The sequence below is a fragment of the Hemicordylus capensis genome, chromosome 4, assembly GCF_027244095.1.
Source record: "Hemicordylus capensis ecotype Gifberg chromosome 4, rHemCap1.1.pri, whole genome shotgun sequence".
Lineage (NCBI taxonomy): Eukaryota > Metazoa > Chordata > Lepidosauria > Squamata > Cordylidae > Hemicordylus > Hemicordylus capensis.
The window spans coordinates 24,836,437-24,862,562 of record NC_069660.1 but is presented as its reverse complement, the minus strand read 5'-3'; the positions used below and the strand labels follow the sequence as shown (position 1 = coordinate 24,862,562).

The following is a 26,126-nucleotide window of genomic DNA, read 5'->3' as shown; positions in this document are numbered from 1 at the left end:
CAGGGAATCCTAGATTCCTGTGGCACACGTGCTCCCAGTTTCTGGTTGGGAGAACCCAGGAAATATTGGCAGTGTGGGGCTGGCAGTGCATCAACCACACATTCACTGCAGATTGTTAATCTAGGATTTGAACTAGGTATGTTGATCTGGAGTAAGTGTGGGGATTCCTGCTTAGCCCATAGCAATGATCATGAGAACTCTCTGTTGTCCGCTGAACCTTGATTACTTATCCAGCTAGTGGTCCACAGGTGTATTAAATAGGATTATATGCAGCAGCTTTACTGGAGGCCTGCAGCTGAGTTTTTCCTAAGCCAAGGGTAGAGAGGGAATGGAGTCTGGATGCTGGGCTGTACTTCACTGTTAATTCTCTGTATCTTCTGAATACAACAACGATCATAAATTCTGCCTGGCTTCTGTTCTGGATCTAGTCCTTTGAAATGGAAGTATTGCAAAGTGATACTTGGATGAATATTGTGAAACTACAGTGGGGGAAGTTATCAAAAGCAATCCCAGCTCTCTGAATCCGATGTCAACGGCCCTTCATTCTAGTGCCTCACACCATTGTGTCTTCCTGCCTGGTAATTTTTTTCAGTCTCTTCCCAAGTACAAAATATCCTGTTCACTGTCCTGCAAATGAGGTTCCTCATTTCCTTTCTCAAGGGTACATAACGAGAGAGAAAGATGTGCTGCCAGCTTTAATTATACAATCATTAGCTTCTCTAAATGCCAATAAAACCTACTCCTTAGGCAATACTGGCCTCCTGGGATACTACATTATTTTGCACAATCATATCTACCATTTTTTCTTCCCTTTCAGCTCTGCAGAGGTTAATAGGCATACACATATTTTAAATCATTATTTTGTCTTGTGCCAGCATAGTTTACTTAATATGTGCCCCCTTGGGAAATATGGAGAATTCTGTGTCTGATCTAGCTTCAGCAAAACAAAATCTGTTGTGGAATGCCTTGAAATGGTTCCGAGCATGTTGGCAAATAACCAGACCCAATTTGATACAACACCTACCAGCAGCAGTTTGCATTGTATTGTTTTCAATGCAGAAATCGCTAATATTGGCACTGCCCCATCCATGCAATATTGTAGATCGTATTGGCTGTTTCAAACTCCATCTGATGATCATCTGATCATAAGATGGCATTTGATATAGTCCGATACGACATTAAAAATATCACAAATGAGCAGTGCCAATATTAGTGATTAGCTTCTAGAACAAACTGAGTTCTGTATCAATGAAAATCCATCTAGAATCAGGAAATAAACACAGCCATGAGGAGAGAGAGCAAAAAGCAAGCAAACAAAATAATCTACCCAAGGTCTAGATACCAAGAGAGATCCAGCTTCTAGAGAAAAGGATATATCAGAGTTTCTGGGTATGTTGCCCACACATGGCTCTATGCATGAGAAATCTGTTCAAACTCCTACGTGGCTCTACTGTTCAGTATGGCGGTCCGGTCAGTTTTTCTGAGAACAGATTTGTGAGGAAGCCATAGAGCCTGTGAAAGGCTAACGGCCTGTTCCTCCAGTAAACTTTTTTTTTTTTTTTTAGGCTGTATGTGGGATATGCCTATTTAACTTGGTTCAGAGGTAGTTCTAAACCATACTTTGGTGTTATGTGTGTAAGCCGTGGCATAGCTCAAGGGTTCCCCATTCTTCCTGTGTAGGGAAGGAAATATTTTACTTTACTTTTTGGATAAACGATAGCTTTTCAGTTAATCTGAATACAGGAAGCCATGTTGCAAACCAGAAGCTGCCCTTCAATAAGGCAAGGTGAGGTAGTTACCTCCGGGGCAAGTGCAAGGAGAAATGCAGGTGGCAAATGCAGGACCCCAACCACCATGGGTGCCACCCTGTTGTCCACTGCCACTGCCCTTCCTCACCCTGCTCATTTTCCTCTCCTTGCCCCACTGGGGAATACCTCTTTCACCCATCAACTTGAACCACTGCCACCACCAGCTGGCTTGGTGGCATAGTCCAAGAATGCCTGCATGCCATCACTACTGCTTTGGCAGCATGGCTCAAGAATGCTGAGCACCCAACCAGAGATTGGGCAGGGGGGGCACCATTGCTTCAAGCAGCAAAATGTCTTGGCCCACCCCTGTTCTAAGCTGTGAATGGAAGCTTTCAAACTTCACTCACTTGTGCTGGTCGGTGACCGTAACAATAAAGACTATGACTAACTCCACTCACACAGACTATGACTAACTCCACTCACACAGAAAAGAAAGAGAGGGGGTTGCATGACAGCCCAAACTCATGTACATCACAACCCACGCACAGAACACTGAACTTGGTTTACCATGGTTTAGCGTTGCGTCTTAACCAGGCTTCTGTGTGCCTGAGTTAATGAATGCCAGAGGGAGAGATGATTGCTGAACTGTAAATTGACCCCTGCTAATTGAGTAAAGTGACACCTTTTAAAGTGGTGATTCTCTTATATTTAGCAGGGGGAGAGCAACTGGCCCTCTCCAAACCCAGCACAGCATCGTTCTAGTGGCTATTGCTGGTACCTTCCTTATGTTTCCTTTCAGACTGTGAGCCCTTAGGGAATAGGGGACCATCTTATTTATGCATTTTTTATTTTTCTACGTGAACCGCTTTGAGAACTTACTTTGAAGAGCAGTATATAAATATTCTTAATAGTTGTTGTAGTAGTAAATCATAAAGCCATAAAACCTCTTAGCCAAGGAAATCTGTAGCCTCTGATCTGCAAATCATTGTAGATATAACACAAAACAGGAAATATTTTACAATAAACAGAAAATTTACTACTACTGCTGCTGCTGCTTCTACTACTACTACTATTAATAATAATAACAATAATGATATTAACAGTAATAAATAATAACAATAATGCTTTTGTGTTTTCAGATTTATCAAAGATGCTGGCTGGTCTTCAAGAAAGCATCAAGCAAAGGGCCCAAAAGATTGGAGAAATTTTCAGATGAGCGTGCGGCTTATTTCAGATGCTATCACAAGGTAAAAAGAACTTGATTGCACGTAGCCTTCTCTCACATTTCCTTACTCTGTTATGATTCTCAATCCACATAAATAACATTCACAATAAATCTAGTCTTTGACATCATTCCAGCCAATGCAATTCATGATGTCATTAAAGCAGTGGAATGGCTTGCATTAGTTTCCATAGGATGCAGACACCACAATCAATGTTAACTGGGTTAGGGGATGATATGTTTAAACAATAACTTGGAGCCTTTTCAGATGAATTCATAGATAAGGCATATGGTGTGTTGTTGTTTTTTAAGGAAAGGAAACATATTGAGCCCTTTCTCACGATCGTGTGAGAGGGCTTGAGGGCGGGTGGTGGGGAAGGCAGCAGAAGCTTTCAGGGTGCGTGGATCGCAGCCTTCTGTCTGCAAACTCAGACAGCTGAGTTTGCAGCCTTCCTGTCCTCTTTCCAGGCTAGTTTTCTCTTCCTGTCCCAGACCACGTGGCAAGAAAGAATAGAGTGGGGAGAGATGTCAGTACCAGGCCAGCTGAATCTGAATTTTTGCACACATGATCTCACCCATGCTAGTTCTTGGCCAGGAAGGAAGAGGGGTTGGCTTCACTTCCAGGAGGCTGGGGAAATCTCATACCTACCTGGCGGCACTGGCTTCTGCTGCTTGTTTAGGGGTAGAGGAGTGAGTGCATGGGGGCTTCTTTAAACCATGGAGGCCTTAGAAAATAAGTAATTCAAGCTATAGGACCATAATAGACTCTGACTGCATCGCCGAACACTTTGCTGTAAAGTTCCAGTCTGGTGGATGGGGGAGTGAAAGGGGGAGCGCGTGTCACTCCCTTCTACCCCATGGAGTCACCCCTGGGAATCATTACACAGAGAGGTGAATCTCACGATCAGTGAGACCCACCTTAAAAGGGTTTGTGAGACCCGCCTTTAAAAGGCTTAGCCCGCTCTCCCCTCAGACGATCCTCAGACAGCCCTGGGTGGCTGGATCGGCCACCCACATGACTGCTGGCTCTGTCATGGAACCGGTGGGGGCTGTGGGGATTGGGGGGGCGTGTGGCCCCCAGAAGTTCCAGGATGCCCCGCATGAGCACGCGGGGCATCGTGGAGAGACCCCCAGGGCTGGGAGGCTTGTTTCAGCCTCCCGGCGGGGGTCTCCTCATGTGTTACCACTACACGATCAAATAGATGGGGTTAGCAGAGCACTTGTTCCGCTAACCTCATCTAAGGGGAGAGGGGATTAGGAGGGTTTGTTGCCGGGAGCCACGCGGTTTCCGTGGCAGCAGACGATTGGGCAAAAGCAGGCTAGGCTCCCTTAGCCCACTTTTGCCCGATCGTGAGAATCTCCTCAGAGTCTTTCAGGAAATCCCGTCTTACATTGTGTACACTTCCTAGAGCTGTACTTATCAGGTGGTATAAAAATATGATAAACAAGCAAGCAAGCAAACAAACATGTAAATAAATAAGTACATACATACATACATACATACATACATACACAGTTGTGCATGTGGAAGATGATGGACCATACCCAGAGTGTTTAATGGGTTTTCTAAGGCACCTTAAGTTCTAGAGGTTTAATAGGCATATAAATAAGTAAATATAAGAATTATATGTCCCATTTTGAAAACACCTGAGCTAATGGAGTTGGTATAATTTCTTTCATGTTTACATAAACATCCTTGCTAGTTGCTGCCAAAGCCAATAAGCCTTCTGAGTTGTTCTAGTCACTTGGGGATCATGTACTGATTTCGCTGTGCCTGAGAAGGTACATGTGTAATTCCCTCTGGCATGGTGATGACAATAATAGACTCTTTAATTTTTAATCTTTGCTGGTAACAGCTTAATATATTAGAAAATTGGGATTTAGGTGTGCAAACATTCTAGCGCCTGGGAGTGAAAAGATAAGCTTTTGGTTGCTGATCTGTTCTTATTTGGCTTGAGTGGTGTTTAAGGAATAAACCTCGTGGGAATACTGAATTTGAATCCCCTTAATCTATTTGCTTCGATCTACAACTCTCTGATGCATAATTTATACAGGAATTGGTCATAAAACCCTGGAGGCTATTGGCGCATTCGTCATGTCTTGAAATAGAAGTTCATGGAAATTTATATGAGGCCATTTTCAAAAGTCATGAAGAGAGACGAAAAATCCCTTCCTCTGCCTCATTTGATGTCCTATAGGGATTGTGCAGGATATATATTTAGAACAGTTTAATTTCAGTTCAGCATAGAAGGTGTGTCATCTTTAATGATACTGAGCTGACAAATTATTGATGTAAATCTTGTGTCTCTTCCTCTCTCCACCCACCAAATGCAAAGTATAAGCAGTAAGTCCATTGCTCTTTGAATGATCGGGGAATTAGGGCCCGAATATAAGACCAGAGGCTGACATCCTGACTAATGATGCACTGGTGCAGAAGAGGGCAACCTAGATGAGCGGAGCCTAGAGTACCTTCCTAACAAGGCAAGACTTGTAAGATCATTTTCCTTACAGAGCAAGGCTCACACCTGGGACTTTTTAGGTTAGAAAAAAGATGTCTAAGGGGAGACATGGTAGAGGTTTATAACAGTATGCATGGTGAGGAGAGAGAGAAATTTTTTTCCCTTTCTCATAACACTAGAACCAAGTGACATCCCATGAAACTGATTGCCAGGAAATCTAGGACTGACAAAAGGAAGCACTTCTTCAAACAACATATCATTAACCTTTGGAATTCTCAGCCACAGGATGTGGTGACAGCCACTAGTCTGGATGACTTTAAGAGAGGCTTAAACAAATTCATGCAGGACAGGGCTATCAGTGGCTACTAGTCTGAGGGCTATAGGCCACCTCCAGCCTCAGAGGCAAAATGCTTCTAAATATTAGTTGCAGGGGGAGCAACAGCAGGAGAGACAGCATGCTCTCATCTCTTGCCTATGGGCTTCCCAGAGGCATCTGGTTGGCCACTGTGTAAAAAGGAATGCTGGACTAGATGGGCCTTGGGCATGATCAAGCAGGGCTTTTCTTGTATACTCATGGTGCTGCTGAAAAGTTCAGCTAAGTCCACTCTACTGCTGGCTCAGCAGTGGAGCAAATTTCAGTTACCTCCCCTTCCTCAGGAAGTGCTCTATGCCACCTGAAAATATGTCCCTGAGGGTCGTACAGCCCTCAGGGACATGATTTCAGGTGACAAACAGGGCTTCTGAGGGAAGGGGAGTGCTCTGAAATCCTGCTTCCCCCACCCCGCCCACACAGTGCCACAGTACAATGTTAGTCTGAAATGCTCCAGAATCAGTGGTGCTACACTGGTGCTTCTCCCATTGCAACTGTGCTTTGTTAGTTCCAAGTTTCCTCCCTGGCAACTCCAGATAGGGCTGAGGGAAACTCCTGCCTGTAACCTTGGAGAAGCCACTGCCAGTCTGTACAGACAATACTGAGCTAGATAGACCAATGCTCTGACTCAGCAGAAGGCAGATTCTATGTAAACCGGAGTATCTTCTTCTCTCAAAAATGGTCTTATTTTTTCTACCCATGCATAATCCAGGAACAAGATTCTGCTGTACTCAGAAAAAGCTGATCTCTGTAATTTTATACCTGAGAAGCCTGCTTGGGAAGGATCGCTGGTCTTGTGGTGGCAAGCATTAATGGTCCCTTTTGCTAAGCAGCATCTGTCTTGGGATTAAAATTTAAATGTTTCAAGATCAGAAAACCATTGTGTCTTTCGGTGATGGGTGAAGAGTTGTGTTTTTTTTAACCTCCCCAAACACACACCAACACACACACACACACACACACACACACACGGCGTATCTAGGGGTAGGGCAGGCAGGGCACTTGCCCTGGGCGCCACTTGAAGGGGGTGCCATTTTGTAATTTTTTTTAAAAAAATGGCTGCCAAAAGCAAAATGGCCACCGTGCACGCTCAAATGGCCTCTGTGAGGCCCTAGGTCATGTCAGGCCTTGCAGAGGCCATTTGAGCATGCGCGGTGGCCATTTTGTTTTCAGTGGCCGTTTTTTAAAAAAAGATTTTTAAAAATGGCCACTGCACATGCTCAAATGGTCCCTGCAAGGCCCTAGAGGCCAGTGGGGGGAGGAGGAACCTTTGCCAAAAAAAAAACCCCAGCCTTTAGGAAGCCCCCCAAAGGGGCTACAGGTAAAAAAATAATAATATATAATATAAGTCACTGTACACATATTCAGATTGGCACTATGTACAGAGAATCAGGGCTTGTGAATACTGAGCTGATGCTTATGAGCTAGGATTGTATTCATTTGCTCTTACTTTGCTTCTTGTGATAAGTGAGTTAAATGTGATGTCTTGCTAATATGGCTATTAATGGTGAATTTGTCTTTGAATCAGTGTGAAATCCTTAATATTAAGGCCCACTGGGAGTTTCTTGCTCTCTTTCTCTCATTTTAACTGTCTTTCTGAAAGACTAGAATATATTCCAAGCAGTGACACAGTTTACTCTGCATATCCTTTAATTATTTACAGAGTATCTGGGAAAAGTCAAATTCTCCATTTATTTTTAAAACTTATGTAATGGTGATGCTACAATACATAGTAGAGAATTAGACAGGGACTTCTGTTTAGTTTTCCAAGTACACCTCCACATAATATTTGGGTATTTCATGAGCCCCAGCATACTGAAATTTGTAGTTTTCCAGCATTTTTTGGTCTGGCTAAGTCCACTGCTAAAATAGTTTTTGAAATATTAAAAGATTAACGAGCTTGACTTGTATTTTTCAGCTGATATTATGGTAAAGTTATCCCAAAGATGGGTGTCAGATACTTGGACAGGGGGCGCAATTTCAGTGTTTGCCCTAGGCGCTATTTTCCCTATATACGCCACACACACACACACACACACACACACACACACACACACACCACTACCTGTACAATAAAAAAAAACCCGGACAACAGCTCAGAATAATGTTTAAACAAAACCATAAAAAACAACTAACCAGCTAGTCCATGTTCTGGGAAGGTGTTGTGATAGAAAGTGGTCCTTCAGATAGGCCCCAAGCTGTTAGTTTTGATGAGATGCCCATGTTGTGTTCTGGTGTATTTTGTTTTACATGGGAGTCAACAATTAGATGCTCCAGAGCCAAATCTGGTCCTCTGTGATAAGAAGTATGGAGAATGTAACGAGCCCTTTCTCACGATCTGTGAGAAGGGCTTGGTGGGTGGGTGGAGCGGAAGGCTCACTAACCTTACCTTCCCCACAAACAATCCATGGAAGGAGCTGGGTGCACGGATTGCACTCCTAGACGATCCTCTGCTGTCCCATGCAGTGTGGCGGGATTGTTCCAGACCCAGGAAAACCCATGATGCACTGCGTGAATGCACAGTGCATTCTGGGTACCCCTCACCCCCAGCAACAGGCAGATTCTCTGCAGTCTCTTAGCCCCAACTGCAAGCAGCCGGGAGTTGATTTTAAAAAATTGGACTAAAGGGAGTGCTCACTTTCTTAATCTTGTTTAAGAGGCTGGATTCTTTGGTGGGTTTGCTGCCGGAGCGCGACTGGGATCAGGTGCGATCCCAGCAGTAGTTACGATCAGCCAAGATGGGGCTTGGCTTCCTTAGCCTGGTTTTGGCTGATCGTAAGGACAGCCTCATTGAGTAATGCCAGGTTTGGGGTCTCATCTCTGGCCCACCACCATTCATTTGCTTCTCAAAATGGCCCTTCAGAAAACCCGGCTGCTGAGTATGTTGTCAACATATCACCAAGATGTTTGTGAGGGGGAAGGTCCTTGATTATGGACTCATAATGGGCCACAGGAATTTTCACATAATAGCAGTTGGTATCTATGCAGTTTCGAACAAAGATTCTGCATTGCAACCAGATTATGAATGCGAGTCGGGGTGTTGACTCCTAGAAATATAGGTTATGCCATCATGAACAATAGCATTATCTTTCTTTTGTGAGTTAGCTTCAGGAGTTATAAAACTTATGAAACATTTATTGGCCTTCTCGGAATTAAAACACATGCTAAGAAGCATCACAGGTAATGATTTAGGATGAGTTTAATTCCACAGAGCCTGGAACTGATATTCTCTGACTGGTTCTTCCTTGTTACTTTGGTGATTTATTGCACTAATTCATTTGATTTATGTCCGCTTGCTTTGGTGATGTATTATGCTTACATACAACGGTGACACTTTGGCTTTATTGATATGTGGTCATGATAAACTGTATGTGTAACTGGGTTTACCCCCCCTTCTTTTTTGCTGCCTTTAAACTCCCTATTACATTTGCATGGGAGTAAAGTGCTTAGTCCAACCCTATAGACTAAGAGTGTGGTGCAGTGGTTAGAGTGCTGGACTAGGACCGGGGAGACCCGAGTTCAAATCCCCATTCAGCCATCAGACTTGCTGGGTGACTCTGGGCCAGTCACTTCTCTCTCAGCCTAACCTACTTCACAGGGTTGTTGTGAGGAGAAATTTAAGTATGTAGTACACCGCCCTGGGCTCCTTGGAGGAAGAGCGGGATATAAATGTAAAATAATAAAAATAATAATATACAGTACTTTAATCAACTCCAAGCCTATACAGTGCTTTAATCCACTAGAAAGTATGATTTTCTCTATAAATATGAAGTATGATTTTCTCTATAATAAAAGAATCAAAATATAAAAGAAGTAATATAAAGAATAAAATATAAAAGTATGATTGTCTCTATAATTGGAGAGCTGCAGCCAGTTTTTAATATATACACAATACTGAGCTAGATGGACCCGTGATCTGACATATATAAGGCAGCTTTGTAAATTGTTACAGCATTCCTGAGAGATGGCTGTCCCAAGGGTACAGATCTCCCCCTAAGCACTTGAGGAGCCCTGTCTCCCACCCACCCACCCACCCATTTTACTGAACTTCCACCCCCAAATTAATAATTCTCATTTTTAATTTTGTTTTATGTTGGGGTTTGCTTTTTTCATGGGAACTCCATTTATCACTCCTTACTGCTGCACTGCAAAGTGGCTCCAAACATTTATTTCCCAACAATCAGCCCAAAGGCATTGTAGTGGTTTATGCCATTGTGTACGCAGATTGTGTTACAGTCTGTGTAAACAAATCACTCAGATTTCACTTTTTGTCACAAAGAGGATTTGTGGTGACTGATGGCTTCTAATATTAGTTAGGCGACGTTTGACAATACTATCAAATAAGCAAAGATTTTAAAAACAAACCAACCACAAAATAATAAGCTTCCACTCATTGACATGAGTTTATGGCTGGTGAACACAGTAACCGCTACCACCATACTCTGTCTTTCCCCTCTCAGTGCCAGGACTACATACCTGCTATCTGTGCTGGACTGTAAAGTGAAGATCAAATGGCTGGCTGGCAATTTTAAGAACATAAGGACATAAGAACAGCCCTGCTGGATCAGGCCCAAGGCGCATCCAGTCCAGCATCTTGGTTCACACAGTGGCCCACCAGATGCCACTGGAAGCCACAGGCAGGAGTTGAGGGCATGCCCTCTCTCCTGCTGTTATTCCCCTGCAACTGGAACTCAGAGGTATCCTGCCTTTGAGGCTGGAGGTGGCCTATAGCCCTCCGACTAGTAGCCATTGATAGACCTCTCCTGCATGAAGTTATTCAAACCTCTCTTAAAGCCATCCAGGTTGTTGGCTGTCACCACATCTTGTGGCAGAGAATACCACAGGTGGGTTATGTGTTATGTGAAATTTTCCCTCTAAGGTATGCACACGTGTGCGCTCTCACAAGTTTTTTTTTTATGTCTGCTCATTTAATTTAAGATCCCATTCAGGTTGAATCAGGAAGGCCCCATTCTGAATGCGCATGTGGACACACACTGCCTTGATACAGCCGCCCAGAACAAAACTCATTCCTCACAGAGATGAAGAAAATTTAGAGGGACCACTGGTGGCTGGCATACTGCTGTGCTGCCCTTCCTCTCAGCTCTGCCTGGGGATGGATGGAGGCCTAGATGGAGGAAGGGTGTTGGTAAGGCCAATCCAAGGGGAAGAGGAGGAGGAGGAGGAGACCAAGGTCTAGGCAGGGGGACCTTGAAATGGGTTGCTGTGCCATGAGGGGAAACTGAAACTCTTAATTGCAGAAGATCATGCTGAATAAGGGCTATACAAACATTTCTATTTTTTTCTTGTGTTTTTTGTATTCTCCTTGCATTTCCTTGTACTTAAAGTTCGACACTGACTCGATGGCACACTTTACCTTGTTAAAGTTATTAGCTGACCCGACTCTGCGCCCCTAGTTCTCCCTGTCTCCCCACCCCCACCCTGCAGCAACTGATCCAGCTCCCTGCCCCGTCTTCATTTCATTTCCATCCCCTTCAGCCACATCATTCTCCCCCCTATACACACCCCTTCTGCCACTTTGTTCTCCCCACCCACATCCCTTCAGCCACTTTGTTCTCCCCCCCACCCCGCCACACACACATCCCTCCAGACACTTCATTCTCCCCACTGCCCCACATCCCTTCAGCCACTTCCTCTCCCGGAAGCTGCTCGCGAACTATCACGAGAGCTGCCACGCATGGGATTAGCCATGGGTACGTCTTAGAGAATTATATATATACTAGCTGACCCCGCACAGAGCATCTGTGCAGTTGTGCACTGAGCCTGTGACATCTACCCGCAGCTTGCTCACTCACTCTCCCCCCGCCGCAGCTCGCTCGCTTGCTCTCTCACTCGCTCACACTCCCCCCTACAGCTCGCTCGCTCTTCCCCCTGCAGCTCTCTCCCCCTGCAGCTCTCCCCATTGGGCGGGCCAGGGCCAGGCCATCCGCCGCCGCCTCCCATCTTCTCCTCCTGACTGGTAGGGCTTTGCCCGCCATCTGCCCACCTCCTCGCCACCACCATCATTTATTTCCGCCACCGCCTCTTCCTGGCCATCAGGGCTTCGCCCACCATCCACCCACCTCTTCTGGCTGGAGGGGCTTTGCCTGCCGGCCCTCCACCTCTGCATCCTGACCACTAGCCCAATTTTTGCCTATCGTCAGAACCACCGGGCTCGGCTGCGAGCCCAGTGGTTCTCGAGTGGTTAACCCGCTCCTGTAGCCCTCCCCATAGCCCGGGTTTGAGGAGCGAGTGCTCTGCAAACCCGGGCTATCTGGTCGTGAGTATTATTATTATTATTATTATTATTATTATTATTATTATTATTTCGATTTCTATACCGCCCTTCCAAAAATAGCTCAGGGCGGTTTACACAGAGAAATAATAAATAAATAAGATGGTTCTGTGCCATGGCTACTCGCAAGTAGACCTTGGAGGGGAGGCGAAAAGCTGCCCCCCGGCTCCGGGGATCACCCCAGTATGCCCTGTGCACTCGCGCAGGGCATACTGGGGCTTCTGGGGGGCCGCGCAGCCCGCGCTCCCTCCAGCCCCCACTGGCTCCGTCACGGAGCCGGCAATCGTGTGGGCAGCTGATCCAGCCACCCAGGGCTCCTTGCCCGATCGTCTGCGGAGATTGTCTGCTTAGCCCGCTCTCCCCGCAGTTTTGCAAAAAGCGGGTCTCACGGACCGTGAGACCCTCCTCAGTGTTTCTTTTCTCCCCCACAAATATCTTCCCTCCCTTAACCAAAGAAATTTAAGTGAGGAGTTGCTCCTCAAGCTTTCCCGTCTCCCGACCTGTCTGCATCCCTGGGCTGTCCAGCCTCTGTTTGAAAACATCCAGTGAAGGACAGCTCACCACAGCATGAGGCAGACTGTTCCACTGTTGAACACCTGTTACAGTTAGGAAATTCAGGGTTGGGGTTATAGTTCACATGGTACAACATATGTTCGGCATGCAGAAGGTCTCAGGTTCAGTGCTGAGAAAGACCCCTTTCTGAAACGCTGGAAAGTGAGTGTAGACCAGAGGCCCTCAGATGTTGTTAGACTACAACTCCCATCATCCCAGCCACAATGAATGATGGGAGTTGTAGTCCACCAACATCTGGGGACCCAGCATTGGGAACCTCTGGTGTAGACAGTCCTGAGCCTGATGGACCCCATGACTTGACTTGGTATAAAGCAGCGAAATATGTTCCTGTGTGTGTAACTAAAGCAGCTGTTCAATGAGTTCTTAATGTAAGAATGAAGCTTTCCAGTACTCACTGTACTCATTAGCATATTTGAAGCAAATTTCCCTATTAATTCTTTTTGTCCCACAAGGCACAAAATATAATTAGGCTACAAACTACAAATGTTTGGGCAGAAGGTTGCCTTTTAGGCATCTCTCTAAATCCTTATTTAGTAAACATAAATAAATAATCACCAACAAACAAGGCATGTTTGGAGAAAATACCCGGAAATCACATTTCTTGTTTTGTCAAAATGCTCTCTGATTTTTGCATGGAGCCAAAGGTGTCCTAAATACTCCAGTACAACAGCAATGTTACAGAAGGTGGACAAGAATGTATTACTTCATCTAAGGGCTCAGAATTTTAAATCTAATTGTATTAATTATCCTTTGAAACCACCAAAGTAATTTTAAAAACTCTTTTTGTTGAATTATAAAATAATCCATGTGGAAAATTGAATTGTTTCTCTAATCTTTTAATACATCGTTGTGTTAAAAGCAAATTAAATGCTTCTTTATGATCATTTCTCTCATCCCTTGCTGTTAAATATTTCAGTATATACCTCTCTTATGAATGCTGTTTCTGATTAGGTACAGTCCATTAGCAGTGTAAGCTATGTTACACTTCACCACTATAATACTCACCTTTCCTCTCTCTGTATCTTGGGAGCAATACAAACCATTAACAGTGATTCTGGAACTTGCCTAAAATCTATAACCGATTCACTTGTATCTTGTCCCTATAAATAGAGATTTCCTGGGCCTTTGTAAACATTTGTTCCATTATACAGGCACTGCAATGCCAATATTCTATGCAGATGTCAGGTACTAGTTTGAAATCACTACACTTTGGAATCCCAAACATTTTTCACATTGGTCATTCTGAAGTCTAAAAAGTTGGACTTCCACATTTGTCACAGTCCCTTTGGATTCCTTAGATTCTAATTGGTTGGAAATGTGTGTAAACCTTTTCGAAACATTGAGTGACAGACATTCTGCTTAGGGAGGGCTCCAAGTTTGTGTGGACTCTCTTGGGAAGCAGTTTTATCTTGAAACTTGAGTGTGTGTGTGTGTGTGTGTGTACATATCCATGTGTGCACACACATGCACATGAACGCCTAGTGACTCTCTCTCCCACTCTCCCCACCATGAATGAATGGCGAGAAGCTGCTACCTGGATCTACCATGGAGCTATCTGGAGCTACCATACTGGAGCTAACATCTGTCCCCTCCACTCACTGATTCCTCCTGCCTTCAGAGGGGTAAGGTAAAGTGTGCCATCAAGTCGATTTTGACTCCTGGCACCCACAGAGCCCTGTGGTTTTCTTTGGTAGAATACAGGAGGGGTTTACCATTGCCTCCTCCCACACAGTATGAGATGATGCCTTTCAGCATCTTCCTATATCACTGCTGCCCAATATAGTACCAGCGGGGATTCAAACTGTCAACCTTCTGCTTGCTAGTCAAGCATTTCCCCACTGCGCCACTTGGTAGTGAAATCTACTGGCAATGGCACTCCCTTCTATCCCCTGATGGGGAAATCAGTGAATGGAAGAAATCTTCTTTGGTAGTAACTTTGGCAACGGCAGCTCTAACTCCCACGGCTTCAGGTCCTCTCCAGTAGTGGCAGTTCCTCCGCTCTCACACTTGGAGGGTGGACGGAAATGATAGCCAGTGATGTGCCCCCAACCGGTTTGCTGATGGGGAGGGTTGGAAGAGGGGAAGCTGCTGCCATTGCTGCATAATTGCAGGGTCCTCTGGGAGGAAGCCCATTTGCAGATGGGGAGGAGGGCATGAGAAGATAGTGGTAGCGGTTGTTTTTCAGCCAGAGGCTAAACCCTATTGCTTCCAGTGCATGAAGCTGGGTACTGAAGCTGTAGGTATTGGTTGGGTTTGTTGGGCATGGGCCCCCAGCCCCACATGACTTACCCTTGGTGCCTAATGAAAGTCAGAGCATCTTTATTGGTCCCAGCCCAGATTCTTGGCCCCATTTCTCTTGTTTTTCGTACCAGTTCCCCCCATGCTTTCCCCCTAAATTAGAAACTGGTTCTTGACTGTCAGACAAAGGCAGTTATTTTGCTCTTGAGAAACAGGCCATGATGGATTTCATCCAATAGAGCCTAGAAGACTGCATTAGGCCTACACAATCCCTGGGGTCATATTTTGGGGTGGCCCAGAGTGCTTCAGAGGAAAGAGGAGATTGGTGAAAATCGCACAAACCTGTTTATGCAAGTACACAGGCTGCTTAAGAGAGAATGCCCCTGCTACACACACACTTTCTTTGCTTCCATATACACAACATAGTTAGGATTTCGGTCATTATATAGATTGTGTGATGCAAATACTTCACATGCAGAAGGTACAATCCCTGCTGTCAGTCAGTGCAAACAATACTGAGCTATGTAGGCTCATAGTCTGATTTGGTATAACATAGCTTTATCTGTTTTGGCCATTGGCCGTAAATAAAATATCTGTCTATCTAGCTTTATGGGTTTGACCTGAGAGACAGAGATGAATTTTGCCCCGACAAGAACTTGGTCTAGAAACAGACAGTGCATCATTAACATAGGAACATAGGAAGCTGCCATATACTGAGTCAGACCATAGGTCCATCTAGCTCAAAATTGTCTACACAGACTGGCAGACTCCAAGGTTGCAGGCACAAATCTCTCTCAGCCCTATCTTGGAGATGCCAAGGAGGGAACTTGGAACCTTGTGATGCTCTTCCCAGAGCAGCTCCATCCCCTAAGGGGAATATCTTAGAGTGCTTACACATCAAGTCTCCTATTCATATGCAACCAGGACAGATCCTGCTTAGCTAAGGGGACAAGTCATGCTTGATACCACAAGACCCGTTCTCCTAGTCTTAATTGATGGAATTCTCTGCCACAGGAAGTGGTGATGGCCACCAGCTTGGATGGCTTTAAAAGGGGCTTAGACAAATTAATGGAGGACAGGTCCATCAGTGGCTACTGGTCTTGATGACTATAGGCTGTCTCCAGGCTTAGAAGAAGACTGATTTGAATTTGACCAGTTGCAGGGCAGCAACAGCTGGAGAGAGGGCATACCTCTACCTCGTGCCTGTGGGTTTCCCAGAGGCATCTGGTGGGCACTGTGGGAAACAGGATGCTGGACTAGATGGGCCTCTTGGGCCTGATACAGCAAGGCTGTTCTTATGTTCGGTTCTGGAACAGACCCAAGACCTGTCACATTCTATTGGACTCTGAGTCTGTTCTAGGTGAGGAGCTGCATGGTCTGTTTGTGTTCCAGATTGCTCTAGGCCAGGCCTCATATGCTCCGAGGCCTGTGGCACAGCAAGGGGTTTTTAATGTCACCGCCCTGACGTCCTGGCTGGAGTTCTCTGGGAATGGAATCTGACACCTAGCTAGGATTGTCAACTCTGAAACTATGGCTGGAGATTTCTCCAGCCAGTATTTCCCCCAATATTTTTCACAAAATGGGGCCATTAAAATGCTTTTAATAATCACCTGGAGACTGGTGGCGATTCCTGGAGAGTTGACATCCCTAGGCCTAGCATGGCCTAGTAATGACACTAAGTCATATTAGGCCTCAACTTGCATGCCTGAAAATTTCATAGCATATGCTGTGACCACTAGGCTGCACTAGGCCTTTCTGCAAATTTACAAAGTGGCCTACAGAACCTATTCTAGACACCACAATCTACTGTGGAGTTTTGGCAGATCAGAATGAATCCATTCCGCCATAACCTTTCAGAGCAGAGTCAGGCAGCTTTTTGCATTCCTAGCAGCTGTTGGTTATATATCACCATAATGCACACAGACAGTGGCTCACAAGTCTTCGGATCAGGCTGTTGTTGTGGAGAACAGAATTGACTGTGTTCACATCAATTAATGTTTCTTGATATTTGCAAATCCAGACCTTTGGCACTATGGAAATAACAGCTCTAGGAGATGAACAATCTTCATTGTCTGCTTTATGAACTGATGCCATCAAGAAGTGCAAATGTGGGAGGAAAAAGTAACCAAATGAAAACAAATTTCACTCTTCAGGTGGATGAACTTTGAAGCTTCAAGTGTGAACTGAGCCTTGAAAGATGCATGTTGAAATATATTGCTCTGCCTTCCAGATTTCTGCAGAGCAGTTGCTCTTTCAGTGTCTGACCTTTAAGGATGAATTGATAATGTGAATAAATTTAGTAACGTCTCTCTTTTATTACTTCCCCCCTCCCAAACAGCATAAAGCTATCATGGGCAGCCAGGAGCCCATGCCTCATCTATATACCATTACCTTCACAGAGTGCTTGAAGAAGTGTTTAGAAGCAGAATTCGGACCTAAGCTGTCTAGAAAATATAAAGTATTCTTTTTACCGAAGGGGAGAAGCAATAATATGTTTTGACTCAATTGAGAAAGATGTGTGGAAAAAAGACAGTTTTAAGACTACAATTCAGCAGCCAGTCCAAAGGCAGATTTAAAATCACAGTTGTATCCCATCTTTAATAGCATAGTCACAGTTTTAATGGACAGACCAAAGAGCTATCTTCACCTGTGCTGTTTCCAAGACCCAGACTGGGATTCTTGGAAACTTACAAGCAAGACATGAAGGCAACTATTCTTCCCATTATTTGCCCACAGCAGTAGATATTGGGGGATATACCATACTATTAAGTTTTCTTCTAAGAAGCTACTATAGTAGGCGGCATTTGGGGGAAGCACTGTATCTTGTAGAGGTAAATGAGGCAGAAATTAATCAGGTGCATCTCTAGCAAGTTATTCAACATCTGTTGAATTTCTGCCTATATACATCCCTCCCCAGCCCAATGTCAAGCAGAAAGACCAAGCAATGTGTGGGTGCATGGAGCCTAACTGGTAAAATTGGAAAAGCCAGCATAATATATGAGACTGTATGAAGACTTTACTGCTTACATGGTACAGAAGTTAAGGTAACCACCTTAACTTGCAATGTTCATGCTTTTATAGGCATGAATGAAAATGGTAAGCTCTTTAACTCTTCTCTTAAACCAAAGGGTTCTTAACATTTCAATGGGGAATAAGGGTGGGGCCCAGGTAATTAGTAGGGATGTGCGAATCAATTCGGGTACAAAATGATTTGTACCCGAAACTAGCTGATTTGGGCGATTTGTAGAAAGAACAAGTTGCCCCTGTGCTCAATTGCCCAGATTCGGTTACCAAACAAATCACCCAGATTCAGACCCCCCAAAATTTGGGGATTTGGACCTCCATTTTGTGGCCACAGTGGGTTGGGTGGTAGTGCCCAATGGGTGCAAGCAACCACCCAAATTTCAAAGAAATTGGGCAAAAGGGTGATTTTCCTTGCACCCACTGGGCACTACCACCCACCATAATCCACTGGGTGATAGCTTCCACACATTGGGCACTACCACCCACCACACTCTTTTGCCCTGAATCAATTTGGATTCAGAAAATTTGGGTACAAATCGATTCTGGGGTGATTCGGTGAGGCAGATTTGGACCCAAAACAAATCAAGGGTGAGTTGGTTTGGGTACAAATTGAACTGTAATCAGGGCTGATCAGTGAAGTCAAGGTTGTGGAATTCATCAGACCCTAGAGTCCCCCCCGCCCCCCTATTTTACTGTTTTTCTGGCCAGGGACCTTTACACACAGCAGGCTTTACCACCCGTTTACTGGGAGGCTTTACTGCGAACTCGAAGTTGTCCCCAGAAAAGACACAAATAGTGGATTTTTCTACCCCAGATATAAATCGGACTACACTCTAACGCACTGTGAAAAACCCAAATTGTGTGTGAACTGCTCCCCGATAACTCACAGGGACTTTGGGGTAAATCTGGCTGATACGTTAATGCTCCCTCGCCATTCCAGAGGAGATGTAAATTAAAGGGCTTCAAAAGCCCCATATGAAAAACTTCCAAGTGGAGAAGATTTGAGAGGATTTATGTTGTGGTCCATCCACTGCCAGATAGATGTGATGCCAAAATGATTCTTTTTCATTGCATGCATGGATTAATGCTTTTGTTCTTTAATTTCTTCTCCACCATCATCCTCAGGCACCATCATCCCCAGCTGCAAGAATAAATTGTGGCTGGAAATGATGGGATCTTTAGTTCAATAAGATTGCCTAAAGGTAAAGGTAAAGTGTGCTGTCAAGTCAGTTTCGAATCCTGGTGCCCACAGAGCCCTGTGGTTTTCTTTGGTAGAATACAGGAGGGGTTTACCATTGCCATCTCCCGTGCAGTATGAGATGATGGCTTTTCAGCATCTTCCTATATCACTGCTGCCCAATATAGTACCAGCGGGGATTCGAACCACCAACCTTCTGTTTGTTAGTCAAATATTTCCCTGCTGCGCCACTTAAGGTGGCACATCTTTGGCCCTCCAGCTGTTGATGGACTGCAATTCCCAGCCACAGTGGCCAATACTGTAGTCAGGGATTATAGTCCAGCATCTGCAGGAGGGCTGAAGATGTTTAGCTCTGCTCTTTACAAAACGTTTTATGCAAGGATTTTAATGATAATGCCAAGTTGCTGTTTTATATCTTAACATTTTCCAACTCCAGGTCACAGAACTTAATCACGTGAAGAATATAGTACGGTTGCCCAAAGGCACACGGAAGCATGCTGTAGGGATATATTTTAATGATGACACATCCAGGACATTTGCCTGTGAATCAGGTTGGTATAAAGGCACAATCCTCTTCTTCTCTTTAATCATTTACAATCGCTGCACATATTATAAATGTACTGTACCAACATGCAGAGTGTTGGCTGTTTTTGCAGAACTTGAAGCGGACGAATGGTGCAAAGTCTTACAGATGGAGTGCCTGGGGACTCATATTAATGATATTAGCCTTGGAGAACCTGACCTATTGGCTTCCGGTGTAGAGAGGGAACAAAATGGTATGTAAATACATTTTATACACAACTACAAATAGAAACGGTGAGGGTGCTTCTGTGATGTGCTCATAAAATCCAGAAATACTCCAGGACTGTGGGCTGGAGCAGAGGATTAAATTCTTCCATGCCATCGTTTATGTGATCTGTGGCTGCTGCTGCTCACTCAGTGTACAGTCCCGTTTACTGCACGCACGCACACACACACACACACACAACATACACACTTTTATGCAGCTTTATGCAAGGAGGTATATAAACCAACAAGTTTCTAACCAGTAAACCAATAAAGTTCTGTAAAACTAGAAGAGAAAAAAACACTGATCAACACAGCCAATCATTTCTACAGTCACTTATCCCTGAAAGCATCAAAAACTACTTCTGACTAGGGTTGTGTACAAATCAAGATTCATGCATGATTCAAATGGTCAGTCTGGGCACCTTTAAGAGCGATGAGAGCGGGTCCATACCTGCTCCTCTACCACTTGCCACAGCTTCCTGCTTCAGCATCACGCCCCTCCCACACCACCTAAGGGGTGCTGGGGGATACGACTCCACAGCAGGAAGCTGCAGTGAGTGGAGGAGGAGCAGGTACAGACCTGCTTCCCTCACTTTTAAAAGTGCCTATACTGCCCCTTTGAATCCTGCACAAATCTCGATTCGTGCACAACCCTGCTTCTGCCTTTTTTGAAAAAGTGAAGACATAAGCCCTATTCAGACATTAATTATGTTGAACCTGCATTCAGCTGTTTGTATACAAGCACATGTGTCTATAGGCCCATTCACACATTATGTCAACACTCATATGAGTTTATAGTGTGCACAGGTATAGATCTATACACAGGTACAGTCATTTGCATGTTATGTTGAACACAGGTGCAGAAGTACAGTTCCTATCTGTACCATGCATTTGAAGGGCTTGTATCCAGGTTCACTTTTAAAATGAACACAGGTACAGTTGTAGAGACATCTGTACACTTGTACACCATAATGTCTGAATCAGGCTTATGTGAATGACTGTTCTCGAGTGCAGGCTTTCTGAAATGCAGGCTATAGATAGTAGGACTGTTCATGAATCGATTTCCCCCCGATTTGATTTGTAACTGAATCAAATCACCCCTGATTTGTTTTGGGTCCGGGGGTGATTTGTTTTGTCCCCAAATCTCCCTAAACAGGTAGATTCGAGTGTAAATTGTCTTGTACTCAAATTGATTTGCACAGACAGCAGGCTCACGAAGTGATTTTCTTAACACCAGGAAGGGGGTGGAAAAAAATTCTTTTCTCTTTTCCTCAGTCAGGAAAGCAGGAACAAAAAGCAGAGAATCCACTCAAGGCAGCAGGCAAGCAAGGCAAAGCAAAGCTCTTCTGGCTCTTTCTTTCTTTCCTGACACAAAATGGAGACAGCAAGAGAGATTGCCACAAAATGGAGGTCTGAATCTACACATTTTTCAGGTCCCAAATCTGGACGATTTGTTTTGGACCTGAATCTGGCCAGCTAGCACAGGGGCAATTTGTTTTGTCCACAAATTGCCTAATACAGGTAGATTTGGGTACAAATTGTTTTGTACCCGAATTGATTCGCACATCCCTAATAGATAGGGAGTATACTGCTATACCTGTACAGAGTACAGAGTTTTTTTATTTACAACCCAAGGTCAGCATAACATGACATAAACAAAACATTTCATAACACAGGAAGATACGATTGGGAAAAGGAAATATGTAAATAAATATCCACAAATTTAAAATTAATCAAAGAAAAGCTTGCTGCCATAACAATACTGCAATAGAACATAATTTGGCCACCTTAAAGGTGACATCTAAAGTTCTATCCGCAAGAAGATAAGAAACATAAAAATCTCCTGAGCAACCTGGGAAGGGTGTCAGAAGAAGATTTAATAAGGAACATCTTAAATCTCTATATAATGGACAGTGCAACAAAACAGGTTGGATGGATTTGACTTCCCCCATACCACATGGGCATAATCTATCCTCCCTAGGAATCCCCAGAGACCTCCCCGAGAACACTGCTGAAGGTAACATGTCATATCTTGCTCTAAAAAAGGCCCTCTGGTAGCATGTCATGCTATACCTGTGTCCATGTACCTGGGTACACCGTACATAGATGATACCAGTATTGAACCTAACACATGAATAGGTCTCTAAGCCGTGGTACACCTCTTTGGGGGCTCATTCCACAGCCACAGAAATGCCCTGCTCCTTCGTGAAATGATTGTGCAGCTTGTTTCGGTTAGAATCCTAACCTAGATCCTGCCTAGAGTCTTAATATGATCCAAGCTAGCATGAAAGCCATTTTCCACGTGGGCTTATAGCCTCATGCATATCTACATGGCAAAACTGCAAGACTAGAAACTGGCCCTGTGTTTTCATCCCGTGATAAAAGAACTTGGAGTGAACCAGGAGGACGTTGCCTCCAACACCTTGCCTCACAACAGGATTTTCCACACAGATTGACCTGCTTAATTCAGCCTGCGGTGTGCCCCCAGCAAGGAGCATAACTATCCATGCACCTGCAGAGCAGGTAACTCCAGATGACTCTGGAAATTGAGCTCAGGCCAGATTCACACATTACTCTGAACATGCAATCACCAGCCACTGCACGTTTAATTCTTTCCACTCCCTGAAGCTGTTCTCATGAGCATCCAAGCCCAGGCTTCATTAGCCAAGCCTTGCTGCCCGTGAGAACCGCCAGGATCCACACAGATCCCAGTGGTGCTGCGGTACTAATCCCAGTGCCAAAACCCGGTGCTTAGCCAAGTTTAAGGGCGCAAACATGCCCTTAATCTGGCTCCTGGGATCATGTGTCAGCACGAGCTACTTTCAGCTCACGCTGATACAGAGACGGGTGCCTAGAGCACCCATCCCCGGGGCAATCTCCACTTGGTGCACTGCGGGATTCTTGGAGGCTGGGACAACAAGTCCTGGCCTCTGTTCACCCTCATTTCCGGGAGCAGTGCAGATAGTCATCCATGCAGTTCCCGGCAGCGCTGGTCATGTGGGCACGCAGCTTGCACACCGCAGGGGTTCAGAGTGGCCGTCTGGGGTAAGATTGAACACTGCTTTTCCCCCCGCCCACCCGACCGCACACAGGGGCGTGTGAATAGCCCCACTGTGTAACATACTTCTATGCTATTTATCAAACTTGGAGGACTTCTGAACTTTGAATAACTTTGTAGAAATGATGTGAAATTGATCTATAATAAGATATGACATGAGATGAGATGATATTTCATGTAGGGATGTGCGTGGGTACCATATGACTTGCATTTGCTATTTGTATATTTGTACTGTTGCATTTTTCTGGGTTTCTTGGTATAGGGTTGTACTGTATTACTAGTAAACATGGGTTGTTTGAACTGCTGTCAAGCCTAATAGCAATGAAAATTTCAGGGATTTTGATATGTGCCTGCCCACATCAAACGCCTTTAGACTTCACCCTCTCTAAAGTGATAACAGATTTTGCTATTAATGTGAATTACTTCATGTTGCTGCAGCTTGTCAAACTGACAGAGTAAAGATACTTTATCAGCAAGGATATTTCAAAATTTTCAGTTCTAAGGCAACTTCAGCTTGCATTAGGGTATGAAACCAGGATTGTATTGAGTGGCTGTCTAGTAGTTCTGCTTATTTATTATCCTGCCTTTCCTTCAGAGTACTCAAGACAGCATGTGTGGCCTTCTCTCATCCACTATTTTATACTCACAACAACAGCAACAAATATTTATATACCACTTTTCAAAAAACATTTCCAAAGTGGTTTACATAGAGAAATAAACCTCACAACATCATCTCACAACAACATTATGAGGTGGGTTAGGCTGAGAGAATGTGATTGGCTTAAGATCACCCACTGAGCTTCAAGGCTGAAGAGGACTTGAACCCAGGTCTCCTTGTTCCTGGTGTAACACTCTAACCCAGGGCTGCTCAACTGTGGCCCTCCAGCTGTTGTTGGACTACAACTCCCATAATCCCCAGCCACAGTGGCCAATAGCCAGGGATTATGGAAGTTGCAGGCCAACATCTGCAGACAGGCCGAAGTTGAGCAGCCCTGCTCTAACCTCTACACTAGGGATGTGCACAAATCAGTTTTTTTAAATTCGATTTGTGTCCAAATCAAATCACCCCTGATTTGTTTTGTGTCCAAATCTACCCCCCAAATCACTCCAGATTCGATTTGTATTTGATTTGATTCGATTCAGATACAGATCAATTTGGACCACTTATAATGGTCTTTGGGCACCAAATTTGGGTGGTAGGTAGGTCTCCATGGTTGCCACCTACCACCAAATGTCAAGGCAGTAAGGCACTTGGTTGATTTTTAATTCTTTTTAAAAAGTTTTTACTAATTTTGTATATTTCCACCATAGGATATAATGAGGATTCAAAGTCGCCCTATCCTAACCCTAACATTGACCCCCAGCTTTCTTTCTTTTTCTTTTTTTAAAGCTAAGCTTTAGCCCTTATAGAAGCAGAGTTATGGAGCAAAATGTGTGGTCACTATTTTTCAAGTGTTTGAATTCTTGGGTGTATAATAACTTTCCCTCATAATGAATCCCTATGATGATTCACTGCACACCTTCATTTCTTCTGTTCATTTTGACTGTCATTGGACAGTGCCAACTATCAACTGCCATGTGTCAACTACACCCCACCCCACCCTGCACATACACACACACTGGGGTACTCAGTTTATTTTTTAGGAATTTTTGAAGTGTTTATATTCTTTGTTGTCATCATTACACACCTCCATTTCTTCTGTTCATTTTGACCCCACTAGAGATTCATTGAGGAAAAGTTATTATAAACCAAGGAATCCAAGTGCTTGACAAATAGTGACCACACATTTTGCTTCATAACTCCACTCCTATAAGGGCTAGAGCTTAGCTTTTTTAATATTTATATTAAAAAAATGAAAGCTGGGAATCTGAGGGAATTAATAGGATAGATCTGAATCTCAAATCCATTCAAATCAAATCAGGCACAATTCGATTTGGACCCGAATCTAGCCAATGGACCACAGGGGTGATTTGTTCTGTCTCCAAATCACCCCATCAGCTAGATTTGGGTACAAATAGATTTGTACCTGAATCAATTTGCACACCCCTGCTCTACTCCACATTGGCTCCTCAGTTAGTCAAGGAGGTCATTCACTCAATCAAAAACTGTGTTCTAACCAGGTTTTGAGCTACGTGTGCTCCGAGTTTTCGACTAGAAGTGATTGTGTGGAAGCAAGATAGGATGAAAGCAAACCCTGTTTTCCTCCTACCTTGATTTTGGTATACCTTGCCACAGAACCAAAAACTGGGAGCACACACAGCCCCCAAACCCAGGTGGAACACAGTTTTTGATTGTGTGAATGACCTCAGGGACAGGCTGTGTATGAGGTCTATTCGACTGAGTCAGTAGACTGAGTCAGAAGAATTCTAAGCTGCATTTCTTCACACTGCCATGGAGTGGGTGGGTCATATCGTTGAATGCTTTCCCACCTACAAAGCTTCTACCTGTAGAAAACGAGCACAAACGAGGGATGTGCTACAGTACACAAAACCTTTATCCCTCATGTCCTAGCTCTCTATATGCAGGGATCATTTTTTAAAATGTAGGGGACATTCAAAAACAGGAGTGCCCTCTGCAGTGGTATGATCTGGTGGGCCACTATGTGAAACAGGATGCTGGATCAGTCCAGCAGAGCTTTTTTTAAATGTCCCTATGGTTCTTCATTCTACCCACTCAAACTAATAGCCTTTTTCATATGACGATCACAGTAGTGGCCAGTGTGGGCTCCGCCGAGGGAGTGGGGTGGAGAGAGGCACCTTTAAGTGTAAATTAAAAGGTGCTTATCTCTGCTACCGCTGCACCTGAATGCTACTCCGAGCAGCAACACGCCACCCAGCACCCACTGCAGCAGGGAATTGCCTCCACCACTCATCTGGCCTCCGCGGAGCTGATTCCCCGCTGGTGGCCAGGTGAGTGGCGGAGATGATTCCCTGCCGCAGGGAGTGCTGGGTGGAGCACTGCTGCTAGGAGCAGCATTTAGGTGCAGCGGTAACGGAGGTAAATACCTATTAATTAATTAATTAATATTATTTATTAATAAATAATTATTATTAATTAATACCTATTAATTAGGTATTAATTAACTTAAACGGGTCTCTCACCACCCCTCTGGCAGTGCTTGCACTGGCTGCTACTGGAGAATCACATAAGAGCT

At 44.4% G+C, this 26,126-nt stretch overlaps 1 protein-coding gene across 2 annotated transcripts in view; it reads left to right on the top strand.

Moving 5' to 3' along the window:
* DOK5 (docking protein 5) overlaps positions 1-26,126 on the top strand; it is a 97,722-nt gene that overhangs the window by 45,225 nt on the left and 26,371 nt on the right. For both annotated transcript variants that reach the window (XM_053249214.1, XM_053249213.1), the window contains exons 2-4: positions 2,888-2,995; positions 19,561-19,675; positions 19,781-19,900. In XM_053249214.1, coding sequence (XP_053105189.1) covers positions 2,888-2,995; positions 19,561-19,675; positions 19,781-19,900 — 343 coding nt within the window. The remainder of the gene's footprint in view (positions 1-2,887; positions 2,996-19,560; positions 19,676-19,780; positions 19,901-26,126) is intronic.